This window comes from Diorhabda carinulata, chromosome 4 (assembly GCF_026250575.1).
Source record: "Diorhabda carinulata isolate Delta chromosome 4, icDioCari1.1, whole genome shotgun sequence".
Classification (NCBI taxonomy): Eukaryota; Metazoa; Arthropoda; class Insecta; order Coleoptera; family Chrysomelidae; genus Diorhabda; species Diorhabda carinulata.
Window position 1 is genome coordinate 8,260,390 of NC_079463.1, and position 17,725 is coordinate 8,278,114.

Consider the following 17,725-nt stretch of genomic DNA (forward strand, 5'->3'; position numbering starts at 1 on the left):
AGGAGTTTGTACAATCTAAAATATATCAAATACTCCCATGAACGTATCTCTCCATAAACGTACCTTATACGCATGCGCAAAGAGAATCCTGATTCTATACACCGTTTTTAAACTAGAAGTACTAGGAATTTAAGTTGGCGATACTGTAGGTTCCTGATTGGTCAAAACGCAAGCCGGCTTTACACAGCACTTTTCACATATTATTGACAATTGTGTAAATTGTAAACAAGATATAAAAACAGTTCTTGTGAGAACTAATTTGAGAATGGACTTGATAATATTCCAAATACATCGATGCAATCCAATTGCAGAATAGAACTAGAAAGAGAACGGATCAAATCATTTGAACTAAGTTGGAATTTCTGAAACCGTTGAGGAGTCGCAGAGTGTTGGACCGTGAGGACTGTAGTGGACAAGGCTAATTCATCTGTGAGGGCCGTAGTGCCATTGGTACTAATAGTTGGTGATATTCATACTGTCTAATGTTAAAAACAGAGCAGTTATGTTAACTTTATTTGTAACATTAACCATAACCTAAGGAAACTGCATCTTACTTTAAGATACAAAATGTATTGGTTCAAGTTAGAATAAAATCAATCGTTGGTCTATTTTGACCAGATTGTAATGTACTGAAATGACCAATGGGTGTTTTAAATATAAAATAAGTACTGTCAAGTAATTCCAAAACTTACTATTGTTTCCACCTTTGACAATCTAATATGAGCGAAATATAAGATCAAATTTAGGTCATTTTATTTTGAATCGCATCTAAGAAATTGGATAAAATAAAACTCGAGGTAACATAATGACATTTTATTATAAATATGGTATCCTAATTAACAGTAGATCTAACTATAAATTTGATAAAAAAGTTGTGAATAAAGTAAATTTGCCACGAACTGCTTAGAAAGCTATATTTGTAAAAAATAAATAAAAAAAATATATTACATTATTACTTCACTCGTTTTTTCTTTTTAGGTGGCTTGGAATCATCAGACATCATTTCTTCTGGTAGCTTAAGCCCTAATTCTTTTGCTTTTTTTTCAAAAAATTTCAATAACCTCATTCCACACCTGAAAACATAATATCAATATGTTATTAGTAATTGTTTAAAAAAATAACTATATATTGGCCAATGATTCAGGAATAATACTAAAGTGTATTTTTAATTTACAGTACTCGACTGCAATGTTAATAAATTGTGATAAAATCAAACTTTTTTGAATGAGTTGGAGTTTTAAAAGGTTGCTGAGATTCATATTGAAAACAGGTTCCACTACCACTATTACCACTGCTACTTAAGTTTTGTACCATTAGAAATGGAACATTGAGCAATTTAGTCAAACGTGAGAAATTGTTAAATCCAATAAATACGATTACATTAGTTTCATAATTACAAATTGATTTTATGTGGCATCCCTAGTTAGTGACTAATTTTAAATAATTTTTCAAATGTTACAACATACATCATCCTAGAATATAATAGGACACTTACTTATACACTTCTGCATCACTGTCATTGTAGGTATTGCAATTTTCAAATACTAAAACAACATCTTCCATAAGCTGACTATCATTGCAGTATTTGCCCATGTTGAGTTTATATTTAATTGTTCCAAAATCCATTGGTTTAGTAATAACATCATAATAATCAGGTACCTTCGAAAATGAAAAATTTACAAAATGAAACAATATTCAGTATTTGGAAAACTCTTATGATTTGATAGGTATATCAGTGTAAAATCTTTAAAAGTTGATTACAATCTATTCAAATTTAAAAAAAAATGTTTGGTGAAAATGTGTCGTTTGTTCTTGTCAAATAATTTTAAATTTGAAACCCCATAAGCTGAGATATTGTAATTCTGAAAATATATGCGAAAGAAAAAAAGTAGTATAAGCAACTCAACATTATTTTGCACGGATGATAACAAAAACATGGAGTTTTGTGAAATTGTAATTTATTCATAACTTCCAAAGTTTTTTTCTTCCTTTTTGTTAATCCACAGGTGACAATTTTATAAATCGATGAAAGAAAAACTAAAAGAAGTCAATTTGTGTCTTCTAGAACAAGAAAAAATGATGTATCTATACTTAGGGGTTGAAATTGAAGTGAATAAATCCCAATCCTTGGAAAATGAAAGTTGAGTATAAATGTATAATATATATATATATATATATATATATATATATATATATATATATATATATATATATATATATATATATATATATATATATATATATATATCAAAACAATTTTTCACTTTCCTGTAAGTTTTGCATCTAGGTCTCTGTTTTTCCGGAAAGGCGATATATATCATTAAGTATATCATATATAAACTATGCGATTTTTAACTGGAAGAATAATTGACGCGAATGAGAATAAAATCATATCTATTAGTTTAAATTAAGGTATCAAAATATACCATGAAAATGTAAAGTCAATTTAAAAAAAACTTTACACAGTTAACTGAGTAAACTGGGAAAAATATTTGGTAGACACAAATCTGCAAGAAATACGGGAGTTAACTTGAGTTTTCTCTAAAAGAACAATAAAATAGAATGCGCTAAACAAATTTTTTAACATTACGAGTTCTGAAATTTTTTTATTCAAAATATAAATGCATACCTCTGTTTTTTGAACGGGTCGTATAAATGCCCAGGCATCAGCATGCCTCATAACTTCTCCTAGCAATTCTTGCAATGCCACATTGTGTAAAGGAAGATCTTCCCTTGTATCATCCCTTCGATGGGATCTCCTATTTGTAAGATTAACTTCATCACTAGATTCTAAAATTCAAAAAAATTCAATCGGGATGAGTTTTTATTATATCTTTGCAATTGAATAAACAATTTTCAGAAAATCTAATACTACTATGATTTAATTTACCTGAATCTCTTCTGCGGTCTTTATGTCTTGGTCCTTTGCAAAGATGACAAGTCCATGGACCCCTAGGAGACCTCCTCAACGGTGGTTCACAACATTCTATATGGAAACATGTAGAGCACTTTTCACAAGAAATCATTTCTCCTCCAGAACCACACGTTTTACAAAGGTCGAATTTAACATCTCTAAAAATAAATGAAAAATTTTAACACTTCTAGTATTTTTCCAATACAATAATTTTATTTGTGTGGTTTGATTTATACTTGTATGTTGCAAATCCTACGGCTTTGTGTATTTGTGCGCTTAAATCCTGCTGTTGTGTCAAAAATTCCTAGTGTAATTGAAGAGGAGTTTCTGCAGCGAGATTACTGTATGACAATGGTATGAACAGATGGATCTCCTATCTAGAAAATCTAATTTGGGTGGAGACTGACCTACAGCTTTCAAAAACTGGTGCCTCGAGAGAGGCCCAAAACAGTTGAAAGCTACTGCTTGAATGATCATTCACAACTTCTGAAGTGAGGATATGTGCAAATTGAAAAAAACTTACCCATTAATAACGTCGTCCTCAATATCGCTTTCTTCTTCAGAACATTGTTCATCCTCATCATCGTTTAATTCCACTTCTATTTGATCACAACCGTTTCCTGATGAAACTTCTTCTTCATCTTCAACATCTTCATCTCTAAATATTCTTCTTTTTTTTGTTGGTGTCGGTTGGGGACTCAACAATTTTTCTTGCTTTTCTTTTTCCTTCTTACATCTATCACAAAACCAATCGCCTTTTGGTATACTCTAGAAAAAATAACATTAACACGCTTATTTTAGCTAGGTATTTGAATGTAAACTAAAAACTCAGCACTAACTTACCGTTAACTTTGGTTTAAGACAATACAGATGATGGCCCAAATTACAATTGTCACATAATAACATATTTTCGGAGTCTTTTTGTCGCCTGCATATCCTACAACGTGCTAGTAATGCTGACCTCGACCACATCACACAGGAATCCAGCGTACCATAGTGTAGAAATACTTGACTGTAACTAGTAGAAGCCAAAAGTGATTGCTCCCATTTATCCAGTATGGCAGTTTCTTTGTTTTTATCACTTTTATTTACATCTGCCGCGCCTAAAGATAAAGATAATGACCTGCATAGATATGTATATTCTCATGAATTAATGTTATTTCAGATAGTACTTGATTCTTTGTAATAATTCTATTATAATATTGACAAAAAATGATAAATGTACCAAAAAGGATATAACTAGAATTATAAATTGCTCTCACCCAACGGTTTTTTCAAGTATTTAGAATCCACAGCCTGAGCCACCTGTGCCAGTGAAATAGCTAAACACGTGACTGATTCTTTAAAATTATCGGATACAATCAAAGGACAATCATTTTCATCTTTAATACCATTTACTTTACAATCGGAGTTAGTACCTAGAAATCTGCCTGGATCTTGATATACTTTTAGTTCTTGTTTAGTGGTGTTCTCGGGTGTGATTGGTCTGTTATTTTTGTCCAACATTTTTGTCTAAAACACAATTTTGGGGTTTAATAAGCTTAAACGTACTAAAAAATAAAAGAAAATATCAATCTCTCTTACAATAAAATGTGTAGAAGCAGACGAATTAAATCGAAATATTTTCGAAAGGAACTAGTTTTTTATTGTTACCTTTTTAATGAAAATTTCAATCATCTCATTGATAATCTATTCAACTGATAACTTAATTAATTTTTAGGAATTTTTTCAAATTGCTCTTCATTACATAATAAGGAAACAAGCACTAAACATATCTAGTCTCCTTGAGATTCTAGTTGGTTCAAATATTTGTTACTTGGTCTTTTGACGTTTTGTCCAATAAATTAATTTAATATTTACCTTTGCATCTTTATTCCTTTCACGCCTCACAATATCTTTACTCATGTCATCATACTTCTTATTTGAAAGACATTCTCTCCACTCTTCCCTGTTTTTCACTGGCAAAAAACCTAAACTACCAGCAAATATCTTTTCTTCCATTTCTAGGATATTGTCAATGAGTGCATTTTCTAGAACTTCGTCTGGGGTCATTGTTGAAGGATAACCAAGATTGGAATCTTCATAACGGTCTTTTATCTTCTTATCGTTTCTAAAGAAATTAAACATAGAAAAACCCTTAAGCAAACTACTATACCATCTTTCTTTACCTTGTAGAGATAATCGTTTCCTTCATTTCTACATTAGGATTCAATGATTTTGATGGCGTTTGAGAAATAATACTCCCCAATCTTTCTCTATCATTTTGAATAACTTGGAGTAGTTCTCTTTCTCTCATTCCCCGCTTATTCAAACTATCTTCCACTTCAGCAAGTTGGAGTTCGTCATAGATAAAAGACCATTTTACTCTTTCGACATTAGTGGAATGAACAGGACAATTAAGAGGATTGGCAGTACACATAAGTAATGATTTGGTGAAGTCTTCATCTACTATTAACCGAGACGAATTTAAATCACCATTTACCTACAACAGTAACAGAAATAGAGAACAAAATATATATTTATTGACTATAAAATATGATCACTGGGATTTTGACAAATGTCTTCCGAAATAACGATTTTGAAGACATAACTTACTTTTGTTGAAGATTTTGCTGGATTGATCTGTTTATTATCAATGTACAGTTTCCTCATATGCTTGAGTAAATATTGTCTATTGGCATTTACTAAATCAGGGTTTTGTGGGCAAATTGATTCATTGCAAACACCAGCATGCATGTCTTCATCATTAATAAAAACTCCTGGTACTGATTCTAGTTTTAAGTACCGTCTATATGCTCGATCATAACTGCAAACATTTTTAAAAATTTTATACATTAGTTTTTTTTCATAACTGCTCTATTTTAATAATAAAATTGGCAAATATGAAATGATATTATACTTCAAAATGCATTTTAATATTTAAATAATCACAGAACCGTTCCAAGTAAACAATCACTCTTAACTTAACTGGAACTTTTAATGGCAGTTGTACAAAAAAATATTTGAAATTGCCAAGCAATACTTACCCCATTAGTGGTTGCCCATCATAAATGGACTTCAATAACTTAGATATTTTCCTTGTATTATCAACTTGTTTTCTTTCAGTACTAATTTCTAACTTTTCTAAACTGTCTTTCAGTTTTTCTGGTTCTGCTTTCAACTCTTTGTGTAATTTTTGTTTTGCAGCAACATACTCCTGTTCGCGTTTCTTTTCTATCAATTGTATGGCTTTTAAATCGTTCTTTTCTTGTTTAAGTTTATCTAAGCGTTCTTCTACTATATCTCTTACATCGGCATATGTCAACAACTGATTCATGAGACAATCAAGTATGAGAAGTTTTTCTTCTATTGTGAGTTGAACGACGTTATGTGTAGCCAAAGTTTTAAGAATATGTGGATGGTGCAGCCGTAAATGTAGACCCGGATCATCCTCGCTTGTATAACCACCTCTTTCGGCATATCTATATGGAAAATTTTATTGGTGAAATACAAAATTATCATGATTCCACTAAACTTTATAACGTATTAACATACCTCCATTTTTGTCCGGTCTCATTAATTCTAGCCCCAGAAGAGAGTAAATGTAATCTAAGAATCTCTGATACAGTTACAGAATAGAGAGGCAGTCGTCCCAGTGGTAAACCTTGATATCTTCTACTCCACCTAGAAGCCATAGTTGCCAGGCGAGTTGCATTTGTGAGGCTAAGTTGATCAAAAACATATTCATCTTTTATATCTGATAAAAGACAAATTAAATATCCATTATTTATTATTATCACAATGTTTCTTTATTAAACTATCCCACTATTGTTTATTAATGGACATCAATCAAGTATAAAAAAAAAACTTAATGAAGAATGGAGTTTATTTCGACCACTAAACTAATTACTAATCTAATAATTTGCAATAAGGGGGATACAGCCAACTTCATAAGTAGGGTAAGCAAAACGGTCATAGGTCAGTACATTGGCCAGAAATTCAGAAACTGATGTTATTGAAACGTAATTACCTGCCACATATTCTATTGATGTTCTATATTGATTCGATTCTTCATCCTGTACATTGAACAATGCTGTCAAAAGCATTTGAATAATATCAGTAAGAGGACCAGCAATTTCTTTTTCCGTTAATGCCCTTTCCATTAATTCAAGAGTGACACCGCCAGGAAAAAAATCTTTTGTTGAGAGAATCTTTGAAAATGAATCTATAAATTCCATTACCATAAGCATATCACCAAAATGTTTTTCAGGCACTTTTGATATTACTGGCATATATTGAGGTAATTTCTAAAAAAAAAAATAATCCCCATTAATAAGACAAGATGTAAAATTCTAAAAAAACTTACTTTTTGATTTTCCAATTGAGTATCTTCCTTTGGCTGTAACCATTTTTTGATTGAACTATTTAATAATAGACTGTCTTGCTTTTGTTTAATCTTTGAAGCTTTTCTTTCTTCATCCTTAGCTTGCTGTTTCTTTTTAAATTCTTCCTCTCGCTTTTTCATCTGCCCCAAAAGATTTACTTTCTTTTCGCCATTTTTTTTCGGTGCTGCAGTTGTACTGTCCCCATTCATTTTAGTCAAATACTTCGCAAGAGTTTCTTGGTTCAATTTCTTTTTTCCATTAGGCGCTCTCTCTTTTCTCTTCGATACCTCAAAGTTTGGTAGGGGACCATCAAATATTTGTTCAAATTTCATTCTGTTAATTCCCAATTCTTCGATAACAGAAGGTTTTATTACAAATATTCCCTTTGAGTCGTGTTCAACATATTGTTTAATAAAAAGTTTACATTTGTCTCGATTAAAAGAACCTTTTCGTCGACGGATCTGATTGCAATCTACTATCATTATTTCACTTATGTCATTATCGTCTGCATCTAAATGTTCTATTTCATACTTGAAAAGATTGGCAGGTGGGAAAAAGTGGTTTTCAGTTTTGTTGCTACAGAAAAGAAACTCAGTTAAATTTAAATATTAATTCAAATGTAGTGAAGGTAAGATGGTTAGAAGAGTATAAGAAGCAAGAATTTAAATGGCACATAATGAGCATCAACTTTTTCAATTATGGAAAATAAATAATTTTTGAGATTCCACCATTTTCCGATACGATGTAATCTCGAAAAATATTCATTTATCATAATTGAAAAAATTCATGTTTATTATTTGCAAATAACTACGTATTTTCAGAAAGTTCCATTTGAGTTAAGTAATTTTCACGTGAAAAAAAAATATATACATAACAGAAAAATCAGTTGTTCGACATTTTCTCGCAAACTTTAAGGTTATGTCGAAAAATATATACAATGAAAGTTTTATATTTTTGAAACACTTTTCTCTAGGAGGTCTTGTTCCGCTACATATAACAAAAAACGGTTTTCATCCCTTGAATATCAATCCATCTCACTACTTCCCTTCATATCAAGTTTGAAAATTTTTTTTTTACATTTTTTATGACCTCAACTACATATTCCAGCCGGCGGTTGCCTGCTTTTAATTTTTTTATATCAAAAAAATTTACACCACATATATATAAATGAATGGGAACAAAGTATTTGCCAGCTAGTTTATGAACGTTTTCGTAGTGGGATTGTGGCAAAATTGAAAGTGTACTAATTTTAATATATTTGCACAATTTCAAATACCTATCTATTCATCATCAGGGACTGAAATTATGGTGAAAGTACTATTTAAAAATATGTATAAAAGTACAACAATACTAAAATTATTTACATTAATTAATAATTAAAACTGCAATACTCAACTTATTATGAAAAAAAAAAGTTGTAAAGAACAGACAATTTAAATCTCACAGAAATATAGAGATGCTAGAGATGAAAATGTAAACAATTAATAGTATGAGCCATGAATTTATCATGTTTGTTATTTTTATTTGACAAAACACTACATGCTTCTATGTAAACAACATGATTCCCTTCAAGCCAACACATTACAACTAACATAATCATATTGAAATACTATTATGGCTCAAATCTGGCGTTGACTTATTTTTAAATACATTGTGGTTATCTTAAAGAATGAGCTGCACGAGCTTAAAACCAGTTTTTTGTGCAACTATGAACAAGAAAATTTGAGCATTTGTGACCTAATAAACTCATATATTATAATAAATAGGTTGAGTACAGAAATTTGAATGCCAGTATTTTATATCATAGTATATAACAAAAAAAAGTGAAAAAGTTTATATTAACTAGGGTATCTACTTCTAAAAATTAAAAATCAGTTTTATAGAAACCATTATTTCAACCCTTATTTAAATCAGACATTGCCAAGCTTTCATTATAATGCTAAAATTGTTTAAAATTTAATTTCTGTTAATACAGTGAGTGAATATATTCTAATAATGAATTAATCAATTTTAAATATGATATATTTATAATTTTTTTTTTCGAACATGTTGGATTGAATTTGTGATGTCAGAACTAAAAAAATACACCAAAAGCATATAAATGCATATAATAGAAAGATACCCTCTTATAAATATCCAAGAAAAAATCAAATTTATAACTTACCCATTTTTAAGACTATCATTTATAATATCCTCAGAAGGTGGAATAACTTGCAACACATGAGAATCTTTCCATTTAGTACCAGTGAACGATGTTTCAAGATTCTCTCCAATGAAATATCTATCTTTAACAAAATTGAATACATCGTCTGCCATATCAGCAAAAGATGTTCTATGTGTTTTGTTGGCAAGATAGAGAACCGGTAATCTGAGCTCTATAGGAAATTCTTTCAAGCTCTGTTTTGCATGATCTTCGCTCTCTAAAGCTTCTTGATAAGTTAAATTTTGTTTGCCTGTCATGCAACATGTCCATACCATTGAATTGTAAAGAAACATTCTTTCAGAAAATTCTCTAAAATGAATAATAAACATGTAAATAATGTTTGCTAATTTGTTTTGCCTACAAATAAAAAAAATATTTATACAACAAACACTAATTGACTAGATAGAAACGTAGTTTAACATATTTTATTGTTATATAATATTGAGCTAAAGCATATATTTGGAATCAATAAAAAAATATTCCATTTACTTATGGAAGAAAGAAGAGTCTACACACAGTATTTTCAATTAAGGTGTAATGGAAACATATTGAAAAAATAAAGTAGTTTTAAATAACATATAACATGTTTAATAAATAAAAACATATTTGTTATAATATTCCACATAACCTCCAAAATTATTAAAAGGAACATTATTGAAGCGATTTTATCTATTGATAATTATGTATCAAGGAAAGAAAGTAATGATACATGGAAACCGTTACGAGTGGCATGATGCATGGCAAGAAATATAGATTTTTAGAAGACGGATATTGAACTTACTCATAATCTCTAAAGATCTCGTTCGTAATTTCACAGTAAAATACTTCTTCATCATCCTTCAAGTTATCCGTAATTGTATGTGTGGAGAAAGCCTTTTTCTTCAAAAGAGGCATATCGGAAGTAAAGCATACAATAGATTATTTGGAGGGAAACTAATGATTAACTAAACGACACAAACAAACTTCACTTAAATACAATTTTATTATACGAACATTTCCCTGACGTTATCAGTAGAAAACTGTTATAGTGATTTGAAGAGGCGACTTAAACAAACATCAATCAACGAAAATTTTGGCTTCCGATACCATGCAATTTAACTTAGCAAAGCCGTGTTTAAATGGACGAGTTGAAGTGTGGACCGAGAAATCGCTCAAAGCAAAATGAGATAAAGAATGAAAAACAGAGTTTTATTGATAGTGATCGATACTTTATCTCTTTCTAGCCTATAATAACAACATTTCATCCTTTTCAACTGTAGTATTTTTCATGACTTTGGCGGTTTTGTCATATAACAAGACATTTGACATTTAGATTTACAGCTGTAATACAATTGAGGTCAAAGGCAATTAACGTAACCAACCACTGTTTCTGATAAAAAATTTAAATAATAAATATTTCATTATATAACTAACAACTTTTGATTTTTAATTTGAAGAGCAATTTGAGAGAACTACTTATTATTTTTTTCGAATAGCAAATGCCAATTTATAGTAAAATAACTAAAATAGTAGTGGATAGCAGATCTTTTGATTAAGTAATAAATGAAAAAGAAGAATATAGTTTTTAAAAATAAATTTATCAAATATATGAAAATAATCTATATTGTATTGCTTTTAATGCAAATAACTGATAATCACTCAATTCTATTATCATGTCTGTCTTAAATCGAGTTCAGGTAATTTTATATATTTTATGCTTTCTTCCACGCAAATTAAATCTATGAACATTTGCTTATAGCAATGGGCAACATTTGCAAGAGTTTGGCATATATACGATGCCGCCTGGCAAAATCCGTTTCAATCCGCTGAACTAGTAAAAAAATATCTTATGGGACTTCACAAACCTATTTATCATCCAATGAGTATGTATTGCTTTATTCATACTTTAACTAAGAATAAAACATAGAAACTTAGTCGTTTCTTCTATAGGTTTTCGTAATTTTACTGTATATTATTGATTCAATTTCCTTTTAGATGACTGTGGTGACCATGTTATAGTGATTAATAGCAATGATATTGCATTACCTGGAGATGAATGGAAAAAAAGAGTTTACTTTCATCACACTGGTTATCCAGGAGGTGCAAGTTGGACTTTAGCTTGGGAATTACACCAGAAAGATCCTACAATGGTAACTTGTATTTCTATGTCTCTTGAGTTTATGACTTTTATAGTTACTGTGTGTATAGATTTGTATTAACCATAATCAATTCTAACAAAAATGTCACATTACTTCTAATAGCAGTAGGGTTTGTGTGAACATATCAGGATAGTTTAAAAGTAGCATTTATGATTATAACTCCTTACATTAGCATTTTTTGTAAAACTTATTAGCTAAATTTTAGTGCAAAAAATTAAATACTTAATTATTCTTGTGTTAATAATCAGTGTTTGTTAGCAACTTCTACACGTGTGTGAAACATTATAGTCCTTAATAACATATCTATTGTAGTCATTTGTGTTTTATGGCCATCATAAATTCCTTTGGACTTGGAATTAGTCAGTCATTTGATGCTTGTTTATCGATCTGGTTCAAGTCATGACACTGTCTCCCATCTGTGCTTTTTGGGTAAACTAATCACAAATTTAGCAGAGAGTTCAGGTTCATTTCATTTCAAACTCAACTCAAAAAACCTGCATTTCAAAAACCAGTTGTCATATCTCAGCAAAATCTCATATTTTACTATGTCAGTATAGTCAACTAGTTTTTGAAATACAGTTCTGTAAAATTGTCATAAATGGACTCAAAATTAGGAAATATTTCCTGTTTGATATACAGACCCAAGATTGGTGATATTTTACAGAATTTTCAATTCCCTTTGCTATGATAGACAATCCTGTATGGATTCAGATAAGAAAAAAACTTAAACTCAATTTGGAATTGAGATTTTTTCACTAAGTATATATTTTGAAATTAATTCAATGAACTAGTGTTATAAATCCCAGGTCATAATATTATTTTGGAAATATAATGGCTTAATTGTTAAAAAAGTTTAAGAGGAAAGCTCCATTTTCAATAATTGAACTCTAAAGATACTTAATCAATACAACAACTGTAACATTGATATTTACTTTGAAAGTATTAGATTGTTATATGTAAGAATCATTTCAATATAAACAAAGAGCCTATCCATACTGTTAATTCTATAGTTTATTAGTTTGGAAATGGATTGTTTTTCGTGGGAAAAATTAATATATATTTATAGGTAAAGTCAATAGGTTTAATTTATCTTCAGCCTTTGAAGACAGTAACTCAGTTAATGAAACGCTCGTCAGATATTGCAATTGTGAGTGTTGATGTAGTAGTAGCGTAAACATTGTGTTCATTATGTATATCACCAATGATTCCAGAAATTCCAACGTATTTACTTGAATGGTTTATAAAAAGAATATCTACTATATTTCAGGTATTAAAAAAAGCTGTTTACAACAGTATGGATGGTAACCTTCAAAGGCGCAGTACAATGGAGAGACTTCATATTTTCCCTGATGCTAATGTTCCTACTAAATTATTGGCAAATGTTTCTAACCAGATAGCAGCACCAAGAATGAAACCAAGACGATTAGACCATTACTCTGAAGAGGAGGTTAAACAATTTCCCAAACTTATTGATTTACCAAAAAATTATATTCCTCAATAAACTTTCGTATCTTAGTGTAAATAGTTTTTAAAATAAAGTGTTACACCTCATGGGAATATAATTGATATATTCCTATTATTTCTTTGGGTAATACAACTAATCAATGATTAATTTTAAAATCCAAATCCAAATATTTTCACCCATTATCGTTTCAAATCCAATAGACAACACCCATAGGGATCAGTTTTAAGCTATTTACCTTAAAAAATTACATATTCCTTCCATACATTATTAATATAAAGATGGTCCAGTGTTTATACTGCACACAAAAAAAATTACATTGCTTCCTGGTATTCTTTATGTGTTGAGATATATCACAGACTAAATTTAAATTGTTTCCAAATATTTTAGGAAATTCTCAGTTATGACATTTATTAAAGGATGTTAAATGAAATTTTCTAGTTAAATCTAAGGTAACAAATTTAGACCTACTACTTTTTAGGAAGTTAATTATGATACTGTATGGTGTATTAGTATCATGTTGAAATTGATAACTGGAATATTATAGGAAATATGTTGAAATTCATTTCAAATTTTTTCCATTCTAGAAGTTTTCATGTACAATTGGACAACTTTAACTTAGATGGAAAAGTACGAATGAATGGTTTCTTCTTATTTATCTTATTCTGATTCTTTTTTGAAGGAGGTTACAGTTTATACCTAGTGATTTCTCTTCTAAACACTCATTTCAATAATATACGGAGAAGTGGAAGACTTAGAATCACTTATAGTGGAGCCTAGTTGCACATATGTAAACTGGTCTTTGTATGTTTGGTAGTAGACTCTCGTCGTGTTTAGCCCTAGACTACTGCCCTGTAAGTGATGACTGGTCTCACTAACCAAATGTTGAAAAAATAATATACCATGTTTTGTAATACTCCAAGTTATGGGCATCTAGGAATTGGAATAAATTTTACTTCTAATTATCCAATTATCTATTTTTTACATAAATTGACAACATCTATCGTAGTGAAAAGGTAAAAGATTTTTACTTTGAATCTGAATTATTTTCCGTACAGTAATATTTTCACCAAATATCTACCATTTCTTTGAAACATCTTGATAATCTCCATCTGGACTGTTGTAATGTTTTACTGGGGGAGTTTCTACAGGACCTTGGCAAACAAAAGGTAGCAGTTGAAAATCAGACTAAAAAATAAAATTTTTATTATAAAAATAGATTAGATATTTTGTATTCTTTCTATATAGTTTGTTAGACTCTACTCATTTTTCAGGACTAAAATATTGAAGTTACATATGACAGATGAAAAATTTAAATGAATATTTCAAGATGACCAAATACAACCTGAACATTTCCAGTACCATTTAATGTAGATAGTGAATTAGTACAGTCAAAGGGGAGTTACAACACTCACCAGTGGTGGGTCTAGGATTTTATTTTTGGAGAGGTGGACTAAAGGCAAAGTAAATGGAACTAATTGTACAAAGTATTCAAGCGTTAACGGATTTCATATAATTGAAGACGTAGTAGTGGTAGTGGAATTAGGTCATTCTTGCTAATTATTTACGAGTCTCAAACTTAGATTTGTATGAAATTTACATTCTTACAAAAAATTTCTTAGACATTTTTTTGGGAGGGGTGGGCTTCAGCCAGAAAGCTCCCCATAGATCCGCCACTGACACTCACTGATTAAGCTGCAATGCGACAATGAGTTGAAGCAATGCTATTCTTAACATGTCTCATATTGAATTATAGAAGGTATAGTCAAATCAGAGTTTGGTTAGGTAATTGACTAAACAAATTAAATTTCACAATCACAACTTTTTATACAACAATTCTGTCAACCTAAACTCAAGATTTCATCTTATTAATCAAGCCTAACATAAATAAATCAACTCAGGTAACATCCACTTTACGCAAAGATACATGCCCACCAGTGACACTAAACAACATTGCATTAAAACAAGAAGAAACAACAAGGTATCAAATTCAGAGAAATGGCTAATTGGCAGAAACAATAAGCAGCAATAAGGTAATTTTAAAACCCACATGGACCTACAGGAATCAACTCTGGGGTATTTCAAGTAACTCCAACATGTTGAAGTTGAAGCCAAGAACAAAGGTTTAAGTTACAATGCCAAAATAAGTGCTCACCCTAATGTATGCTTAAAGAAACTAACTGAACAAAACCTAGAGGCATGACACCTAAAAGGATTCAAACCAAACAAACTTTTAAATATATTTAGTTAAAATATAAAAACTGTCAAAATTATAGTCAGTCATATAAACTTATTCAAGTAACAGCAGATCCTCATTGAGGGATACTTCTCCACTGCCATCTTTAATTAATATAGCAAGCGCTTATTGTCTTATTAAGACAGATTGGGGTTAGAAAAAAAATTCTCATAATTTAATTATAATGAACTTCTGTTATTTATTAAAGTAAGAGGTATCCAGGTTGAATAAACTCAATAACTACTTAAATACATATTTACAAATGAAAAAATACTAACTTGTAGAGCTTCCTGGTAAAGTTCCTCAGATTCCTTCCTAAGTTCATCCAAAGCTTTTTGTTGGCTATATGCTATCCTATCCAACATTTGCATGTCGGCCAAGTGTTGTTCCCTCTTATAGTGGCACCATTTTTTCAATAACAGTGCTCTCTTTTCTAATATTTCAGGGGAAGAGGGTGCAAGATATCTTTTTCTTGTACTAAAATTATACAGCATTCATGTTCATCAAGCAAATTTTTATTTAATGTCTTCACACTAGAAGCGCCATCGTTGCATTTTTATCCCACTCTCAAGTTTCATTGTATATAAGATAGCTTTTCTACATAAGACCGTGAAACATTTTGTGAATCACCTAGAATTTCAGTTGGTAATTTTTGTCTTGCCAATATTCTCTAAGTGCAACACAAATGAAACTTGTAAAAGCGCTTGGCAACTAACAGTTTAAAAAAATGATGCAGCATACTATGGAAAAGGCGCCACCCGAATTACAAGATAAAGACTAGTATCAATAATGTCTCAAAATCGTTTTCGTGAGATAATGAAAGTAGACGCCAATGAAGATAAGTTTGTTATAATTTCGAAAATTTGATATGAATTTATCTTGAATGCACAAGATGTAACAAGTTGTTACATACCTGAGCCATATATAATGATTGAAGAACAGCTTTTTCTATCTAAATGCTGTTGCCAATTTACCCAGTTCATGAGCTCAAAGCCAGATAAATATGGTCAAAAGTTCAGGTAACTGGATGGCAAAGAAATTGATGGAACATTACATCAACAAAAGTAGCAATGTTACATGTGACAACTTTTTTACTAGCAGGACTGTTTAACAGACTGAGCCAAATAAAAATGTTCTAATACTCAGCACTATGTTCCAAGACTAACAATAAGTTGTTGGCCAGTACATACATTTTATCATCTGCTAGATTTGGCGGCTATAGATGTTATATAAAATTGTCAACAGCAAAATTAAACGTAGAGACTTTTTATTGCAACTGGGGAAAGAAATGGGCACATAGTACATGAATAATAGCAAAACAGCCATTCCTATAGAAATTCCAAGGTGCCAGACAAAGTCTTTCTGTTAAGTGCAATATGCATAAAAAACTGTCTGTAATAAATCCACTGGTAAGGAATGTTATTTATGTAATATTTATCATGCTAATAACAATTAGTTTGTAGAATATTTGAAATTTATTACATTCGCAATTACTTTTTTAGACGTGATGATTATAATGAGAAAATTCATACTTTGATAGGTGTTTGTTTTAATAGCTTTCATAATTTGATTTTATTAAATAAATATGATTTCAAGTTTTGTTAAAATTTTCAATTAAATCATACCTAAAATCAAGATAATTTATCGAGAAAAACAAAATGATCTAAGAAATAAAAAGTTTAAGAAATTTATATCAGTAGTTATACTGAGAATAGCGTATATATATATATATATATATATATATATATATATATATATATATATATATATATATTTACCTGAAAGTATCTAAAATTTCCAAAGGTACTTCACATTCTTCTATTGGTTTCAATTGTCTGGCATTCTTTTCCAACCTCCGAATTTGTTTCTCTATTTTTCTTTTTTTTCTCTCCTCTCTAGCCTTTATAATTGCAGGATCCAATTTTTTTTTCTTTTTTAATGGTTCAGCGCTAAACGTACGTAATATCAATAATTCTAAGGAATTTATATGAAAAATAATACTTACAGTAGAATTGGGGTACATCTAAAAAGTAACTGGCTATTTGTACTTATAGTTCTAGCTACAGTTGGAATTTTACAAGTTAATCTGAAATCGATAAGTAAATGGTTTAAGTTCAGTGAATATTGTTACAATGTTACCTGGAGAAAGTGAATATCAAATTATTTAAACTCATATTAATTTTCTCTTAGTAATTAATAACGTTCATTCTCTTTAACCTTACAATTTCTTCTCTAAATTTATAGTAGTTAATTGTTCTTCTCTTCCTCTTCTTTTTTGATCAATTGGACTTGGACAATTGAAGTTCAATAAGTTGTAAATATATCGTAATTTTGACCATTTAAATGTATTGTAATGCTTTTCTTATCTCTAATTTATTTAAACTATTTTTCAACAATGGGGTAGATTT

General features: G+C 30.0%; 3 protein-coding genes across 3 annotated transcripts; 1 reads left to right on the forward strand and 2 right to left on the reverse strand.

Moving 5' to 3' along the window:
* Nucleotides 1–798: 798 nt before the first annotated feature.
* On the reverse strand, nucleotides 799–10,644 carry LOC130892598 (bromodomain adjacent to zinc finger domain protein 1A). Its single transcript, XM_057798076.1, has 16 exons — nucleotides 10,263–10,644; nucleotides 9,443–9,790; nucleotides 7,260–7,854; nucleotides 6,924–7,200; nucleotides 6,449–6,650; nucleotides 5,941–6,375; nucleotides 5,510–5,720; nucleotides 5,083–5,396; nucleotides 4,775–5,024; nucleotides 4,177–4,426; nucleotides 3,758–4,017; nucleotides 3,438–3,682; nucleotides 2,891–3,072; nucleotides 2,630–2,790; nucleotides 1,496–1,659; nucleotides 799–1,073 (listed from the first exon to the last, which is right to left on the reverse strand). Exons 1-16 carry the CDS (start codon nucleotides 10,373–10,375, stop codon nucleotides 953–955), a joined length of 4,128 nt encoding a protein of 1,375 aa, XP_057654059.1. The 5' UTR covers nucleotides 10,376–10,644; the 3' UTR covers nucleotides 799–952.
* A 387-nt stretch (nucleotides 10,645–11,031) lies between these two features.
* LOC130892548 (39S ribosomal protein L13, mitochondrial) lies at nucleotides 11,032–13,220 on the forward strand. The gene is made up of 4 exons (XM_057798005.1): nucleotides 11,032–11,157; nucleotides 11,220–11,343; nucleotides 11,456–11,610; nucleotides 12,887–13,220. The coding sequence occupies exons 1-4, from the start codon at nucleotides 11,134–11,136 to the stop codon at nucleotides 13,118–13,120; spliced, it is 537 nt and encodes a 178-aa protein (XP_057653988.1). The 5' UTR covers nucleotides 11,032–11,133; the 3' UTR covers nucleotides 13,121–13,220.
* An 820-nt stretch (nucleotides 13,221–14,040) lies between these two features.
* Nucleotides 14,041–17,721, reverse strand: LOC130892835 (39S ribosomal protein L40, mitochondrial). The gene is made up of 5 exons (XM_057798497.1): nucleotides 17,457–17,721; nucleotides 17,323–17,403; nucleotides 17,096–17,266; nucleotides 15,596–15,794; nucleotides 14,041–14,269 (listed from the first exon to the last, which is right to left on the reverse strand). Exons 1-5 carry the CDS (start codon nucleotides 17,489–17,491, stop codon nucleotides 14,159–14,161), a joined length of 597 nt encoding a protein of 198 aa, XP_057654480.1. The 5' UTR covers nucleotides 17,492–17,721; the 3' UTR covers nucleotides 14,041–14,158.
* Between the last annotated feature and the right edge of the window lie 4 nt (nucleotides 17,722–17,725).

Coding starts and splice junctions, on each gene's coding strand:
- LOC130892598 (XM_057798076.1), bottom strand. CDS start 10,375: ATGCCTCTTTTGAAGAAAAAGGCTTTCTCCACACATACAATTACGGAT. Junction 5,025..5,082: donor GAAACGATTATCTCTACAAG/GTAAAGAAAGAT, acceptor TAATTTCTTTAG/AAACGATAAGAAGATAAAAG. Junction 4,018..4,176: donor ATACTTGAAAAAACCGTTGG/GTGAGAGCAATT, acceptor CTTTATCTTTAG/GCGCGGCAGATGTAAATAAA.
- LOC130892548 (XM_057798005.1), top strand. CDS start 11,134: ATGTCTGTCTTAAATCGAGTTCAG. Junction 11,158..11,219: donor CTGTCTTAAATCGAGTTCAG/GTAATTTTATAT, acceptor ATTTGCTTATAG/CAATGGGCAACATTTGCAAG. Junction 11,611..12,886: donor ACCAGAAAGATCCTACAATG/GTAACTTGTATT, acceptor ACTATATTTCAG/GTATTAAAAAAAGCTGTTTA.
- LOC130892835 (XM_057798497.1), bottom strand. CDS start 17,491: ATGAGTTTAAATAATTTGATATTCACTTTCTCCAG. Junction 17,404..17,456: donor TTGATATTCACTTTCTCCAG/GTAACATTGTAA, acceptor TATCGATTTCAG/ATTAACTTGTAAAATTCCAA. Junction 17,267..17,322: donor AGATGTACCCCAATTCTACT/GTAAGTATTATT, acceptor ACGTACGTTTAG/CGCTGAACCATTAAAAAAGA.